General features: G+C 41.2%; 1 protein-coding gene across 1 annotated transcript in view; it reads left to right on the forward strand.

Moving 5' to 3' along the window:
* The window catches only part of LOC109931761 (2'-5'-oligoadenylate synthase 1A-like), a gene marked incomplete at its 3' end in the record, with an annotated part of 11,253 nt that overhangs the window by 677 nt on the left and 4,230 nt on the right, over nucleotides 1-6,346 (forward strand). Inside the window, exons 2-4 of the mRNA XM_048593839.1 lie at nucleotides 1,365-1,662; nucleotides 4,223-4,398; nucleotides 6,269-6,321. Coding sequence (XP_048449796.1) covers nucleotides 1,365-1,662; nucleotides 4,223-4,398; nucleotides 6,269-6,321 — 527 coding nt within the window. The remainder of the gene's footprint in view (nucleotides 1-1,364; nucleotides 1,663-4,222; nucleotides 4,399-6,268; nucleotides 6,322-6,346) is intronic.

The raw sequence follows: 6,346 nt of genomic DNA on the forward strand, positions 1-6,346 counted from the left end.
CGTTTCCTGTTTTCTGTGTTGTCTTACTTTCTCTACAAAATGTAGAACGTTGATGTGGGATGGAGTTTCAGGGGAGACATTTGCCTCCACAACTTCGATTAAATGAATGGGATTAGGAAATACCCAGGAATATTTAAGAAACATGTGGATATTTTACCTGAAGTAAAGGCTCTGCAGTTCTTGATGGAGATCTCCTGAAGGGAAGGTTTTACTTTGAATCTGAAAAGAGTCACTGGGCCCGAAACGTTAACTCTGCGTTCTCTCCACAGATGCTGCCGGATCTGCTGAGTTTTTCCAACAATTTCCAATAATGTCTTAGCAAATTGATTTCTAGACTTTTTAATTCAATCAGAACTCCACAATGAGGATGTTAGTGTGGTGGGTGGGAGAAGTTGGTCGTTGGGGGAGTGTTGATGGGGAAGGGGAGATAAGGAGTGGTTTGGGAGGGGAGAGTAGATGTGGGTTTCAATGCTTGGTTGCATTCATGCACACGACGTAGAGAGGGCCCAAAAATCCTGCACAGAGTACTGGGCCCACTGTCACTTGTTGAGCTCCCACCTCCAGGAAATTGAACTTTGCTCAGTCACATCAGGAAACTGGAACCTGCCAGGCAAGTTCCAGCCATCTCATAATATCCCTGTTAACAAAGCCCTCAATGAGCCTAACTGACTGTCTTCCTCATGGGAACATTGCTTGGATACTGGCACGCTGGCTATTTTGAAACTGCCTCTGACCCTGATGTTTGGATGAAGCCCAAAATTTCAAATTGGCGAGTATCCAATCCTGACAAAGGGTTTCGGCCCGAAACATTGACTTTCCTGCTCCTCAAATGCTGTCTGACCTGTTGTGCTTTTCAGTGCCATACTTATTGATTCAAATATTCATATTAACTCTGGTTTAACAGAAGGAGGAGAAAATAAATCACAGCAAAATGGTACTGAGCGACTTTTAACCTTATTCAAACCTGCTCACATTGGAAAAGGTCACCGTGACATGTACCAAAAGAGCACGTTTCAAATTGGTTTCTGATTTACCATCAGTTTTGCCGAGAATTGCCCAAAATATTGCTCTTGACAACACCACTTGTCAATTACAGACCTAGATGTTCAAATTGCAAAGAGACCTTGTTGCACTGTGACTTATCAAGTGATGACACCTTCCAAAAAGGAGGAGAAGGGGAAAGTAAACATCATGGAAATAGCAGCAAAAAGTGTGCCAATGTGAATTCTGTCCTGAGCACAACGGCACAGATAACCTACAGTGCTTTGATCGGCCTTCAAGACTGATGTCTCCAATATTTATGAACAGGTCAATTCACTAATCGTTGAAATATTCCTAAATAATTGTCTATTCTTCCTTTGCAGGGAGGGTCTTCAGGCAAAGGAACAGCTTTAAGGAATGGTTCAGATGCAGATCTTGTTGTCTTCCTCAGCTGTTTCCAGAGTTTTCAGGAGCAGAGAAACACAAGGCAGGAAATTCTAGAAGAAATTCAGGAAGTACTGAAAAAGTGTGCATTGAGCATTGCCTATGAGATCAGTGATATCAGCATAAGTTTCACACAGAACAGCAACATTCCACCAAAATCTTTGAGCTTTGCTGTAAAATCAAGGAAAAATTCGAGCAGTGTGAATTTTGATGTTTTGCCAGCCTTCGATGTATTAGGTAAGAATTTATGTCACTATTATATTGAATCTTGAGTTTAATTTTAATTCTTCCACAAATCTCTGCTACTCTTCAAGAAAGCCAGGAAGAGAGTGACTTTTGTCCACGTTGTTTCATCACATACGGATGTTAGGATAGGTATAATGTTCAGAATTAAAAAGGATAATAAAAGCTCATGGTGGAGAATAATATACTGACACGGTTAAAAGATTGGCTTGCTAACAGGAAGCAGTGTACATAATAATGGGCTGTCTTCTGCGTGTAGTGACTGGCCTATCACAAGATCAGTGCTGCGGTTCAACTTCTTAGAATTTATATAAATGACCTGGATGAAGAGATTAAAGGTATAGTTGTTGCATGTATCGATGATTCACATGTAGTTAGGAAGTAAGTTGTGAGAAGGACATGTGGAGTCTTCAAAGTGATATAGATAGGTGAAGTGAGTGGGAAAGATCTGAAACATGGAGTGTAATGTAGGAAAATGCGAACTCCATTTTGGCAGAAAACATTTTTCATAAAAAAAACAAAACAATTAATGATGAGAGACTGCAGGCGCAAAGGGATCTGTACCCTAGTGCTTGATTCAAAAGGTTAGTGTGTAGGTACGGCAAGTAATTAGAAAAACTAATGGAATGTTATTGTTTACTGAGGCAAATTGAACACAAAAATAGGGAGTTTATGCTTCGATTATACAGAACACTGGTGACACCACAGTCTGCAGCACTTTATATATTGGAAGCATAGAAAATAGGAGCAGGAGTAGGCCAGTTAGCTCTTCAAAACTGCCCAACTACTCATTATGATGATGACTATCATCCACCTTTGATAGCCTGTTCCTGCTTTGTCCCCATTTCCTTTGCTATTTCCAACTCCTCCTTGAAGTTATACAAAGTTTTTTTTGTCCTTGACTGCTTTCTGTAGTAGCAAATTCAACAGCGTCACCACTCTCCGGGTGAAGAAAGTTCTCCTCACCACAATCCTAAATGTCCTTGGACTGTGACCCCTGGATTTGGACTCCCTTGCTATCAGGAACATCCTGCATCTGCCCTGTCCAGACCTGCCATAATTTCAAAGGTGTCTGAGATCACTCCCTCATTCTTGTGAACTCAGCGCTTATAATCCTTACTGATTTCAACTTCTCCTCACACATCAGTCCTGCTGTCCCAGAAATCAGTCCGGTAAACCTTTGCTGCACTCTGTATATAGCAAGAACATCCTTCCTTGGATAAGGAGCTGCGCACACTATTCCAGGAGTGGGCTCACAAAGGCACTGTATAATTGCACCAGACATCCCTGCTTGTGTATTCAAATCTTCCTGCTGTGAAGGCCAACATACCAATTGCCTCTTTGCTGCCTGCTGCACCTGCATGCTTAACCTCCAGCAACTAGTGTACAAGGATACCCAGGTCCTGTTGCATATCCTTCTCAAATGAACATACTGCCTTTCTAGTTTTGCTACCAAAGTTGTTAAGTGTTGGGAGTTTTATTTATGGAAGGATGTAAATATGTTGGAAGCAGTTAAGAGGTGTCCATACTGATTCCTGGAGTAGGCCAGTTGTCTGATAAGGAAAGGTTGGACAAGCTAGCCTTGTATCTGCTGGGGTTTAGAAGAATAAGTGGGTCATTTGAATGAAACACAAAGTTCTAAGCGATCTTGACAGTTGGATATGCAAAGGATGCTTCCTGTTCTGGAAGAATATAGAATTAGGGCTCATTGTTTCAAAATAAGGGGTCACCTCTTATCACAGAAAATGAGAATTTCTTTTTTTTTCTCCGCGGCTTTAAGTCTTTGGATCTCTCTTCACCAAAGGCAGAAGTAGATAATGTCTTGACAAGCAATCGAATGAAAGTGATCTGGGATAGACCAAAACGCAGACAAATCAGATCAGCCATGATCAGAGCAAGCTTGAGAGGTTGAGTGGCCTACTGCTGACTTCTAGTTTATCTGTTCATATGATGGGCTTGGGTTATGGTGACAAACTGAACTGAGCTGTGTGAAGTGGTCATCGATTCTGTGTTTGGTCTCTCCAGTGTAAAGGAAAGCAGACTACAAACAGCATATATAGCAGGTTCAGTTAAGGAAATTGCAGCCATGTCTGGGAAGAGTATTTGAGGCCTTAGACGGTGAGAAAGGAGGAGATAAATGCTGAGCTGTTACATTTGTGGAGAAAAGTGTGTAGAAAGAGGAGGGTTGTTTAGGCTGGTTGGTCAGGACCAGGGTGATGTGGATCAATTGGCCCACTTAAAGCTGCAAGAAGGGAAACGAACATTGTTTTTGATGATGGCATTGCGTTGAAGGTGTTGAAAATGGTTGAAGATGATCCCTTTTAGTACAAGAACAATAGGGTACGAGATAATGACCAGCAGACCCTTATTGCGGTTCTGGAATGAGGTGACATGAGAAGTGTATGAAATGTTACAGATATTAAACAACAAATGTAAACTAAAAGAATGACAACTGATGACTTGACCTTGAGGAACAGGGTAACTATATCCTACTTATATCAGATGACCACAAATGACACCGTTTCTGTTGCTGAAATGTTTTGATTTCTTACAGAGGGATCATACGATGCAAACGAAGCCCATCTCAAGCTAATGGAATTTGTAAGTGAATATGGCGACCCATGTGGGGAATTTTCTGCCTGTTTTACTGAGCTTCAGAGGAAGTTTGTGAAGCAACGTGATGAGAAACTTAAAGACTTGATTCGCCTGCTAAAACATTGGTACAAAGAGGTGAGTGATTGGGGAACATGGCAAATGTAAATGTAAAAGATATGCGAGGACTGAAACGCATACAAAAAGTTGGTTTTCTCTGCCAGTAGTTACTGCATTCACAAATATGACTGATGAATCTGCAGTTCCTCCTTATTGAAAACCAGCAAACGGTTAATGAGAAGTTTGGTGAGTTTGCATGGAGGGGGATTGGCAGAATCTTTGAAGGAGTGTCCATATGTGCTGTTTCTCTGGGAGCTCCACCAGTCTCTGCTAAACGTACAATAAGAGACGAAGGTTGATTTCAGAAGCCAGAGAAAATAAGTGTCCATATTGTTAACAGTTGAACAATCTAGCCTCGCCTCTGCTGGAAACTGGCTTTGCTTGAAGTCATTGGAATGACTTCAGAGGAAAGGGAGATCCTGTACACCTTTGGCTTAGGTTAAATACATCTCAGAATCAGATCTTAATTCTCCAATGTCTTAAAAGAATAAATTCCTTGAAGCCAAACTGTGTGGAGGAGCTGTTTTCATGTTGATTACAGTTCAGGGATGGAGGTCAATCCTTTAACCTGCACATATTTGAACTTGGTGTTACATTTTATTGAGGATATGGGATTTCATCTTCATATCTTTTACACTCCTTTGTGCCTTTGCGTGACCATCTCAGTTTACTTGAACTTGCAAATGAAAACTTTTGATCAATCTTCTCACTAGCAAAGGCTGCATCCAATTGTCTAGCGCTTGGGAGCTCCAAAATACATTTTATTTTCTCTTATTTTGTAAGTTAATTCATTGTTGAATGATCAACTGAGCAATGATGAGGTGAAAATTTACAGTGCTCGTCTTCTGAATGGGAAATGGAAGCAAAAATTACCAATTTCGCCCAACAGTGGATGATATAAAGTAGATGCCATATGGGCATGGACAATTTGCAGGTGTGTCAGAGAGCTGTACGAAACGCCATGCTATCATTTGAATATTATTGATGAGGGACTTAATACCTGTTTACACCTTTTAAGCACTTGGTTGGCATTGATAGGTCCCTTCAGAATTTTTGCTTCTTTGTGCAGCTTCTCTATACGGCTGACTTCAAACAGATATAGAGACTCCTACATGTAGTGCTGTATGTTCCACAACTTTACCGAGAGCTGCTATCAAAATTCATGTTTGTAGGGAGAAACAGTAGAAAATTTTGATGTTGCGAATGGTCCTAAGAATCTAATTCCAAGTGCTTACTTTCTGTTTAACGTGGGCATGGATAGTCTGTCTCCTCAGCTTTACCTTCGTGAAGAAATACTGAACAGAGATCACGTGTGTCATCCAATGCAAGGGCAAAAGAGGACAATGTGAGCAGATCTTGTGGATTTCTTGGTGGATGCTGAGAATACGGTGCTGGTCTGGGTACACACAGTCTGGCCTCTGAGGAAATTTGAAATTCAAATAGGAAGTGCTGGAGAAACTCTGCAGATCCAGCAACATTGAAACGAGAAACAGTTCAGGTTTTGAGTTCAATGTGATGCTTTTTCAGAACTGAAAAGCATTAGAAAATGGTGGATTTTATGCTGTTGACAGGGGGAGGAGGAGCAAGTGGAACAGATAGTGAGGGTGCCCAGAGCAAAAGGCAAAGGGTGCCTAATGGTGGTGAAGTAGTGATTGACAGGGATAAAAACAGTTATAAATGAAGGCGTGAAAGGGGAAAATGGGTCTACTTTGCTGAGAGCAAAGACAACAAGATACAAACAAGATATATCTGTAGGAGGGGATGTAAGAAAAATGGGACCATGTCAGGAATGTTAATGTTCTCAGAGTTCTCTGGAAACAGAAGTATAAGGTGGGAGGTGGCATGAATAATTTTAATGTCATGTTGTGTATTTACATCAACCATTCAGTATGTCAAGCCACGGAAATCTGAGCTGGCTTCTGGTGAGCGTCTGCCTGCTAAGTATGCAGTGGAGCTGCTGACTATC

Source organism: Rhincodon typus, unplaced genomic scaffold (assembly GCF_021869965.1).
Source record: "Rhincodon typus isolate 14 unplaced genomic scaffold, sRhiTyp1.1 hic_rhity00004181, whole genome shotgun sequence".
Lineage (NCBI taxonomy): Eukaryota > Metazoa > Chordata > Chondrichthyes > Orectolobiformes > Rhincodontidae > Rhincodon > Rhincodon typus.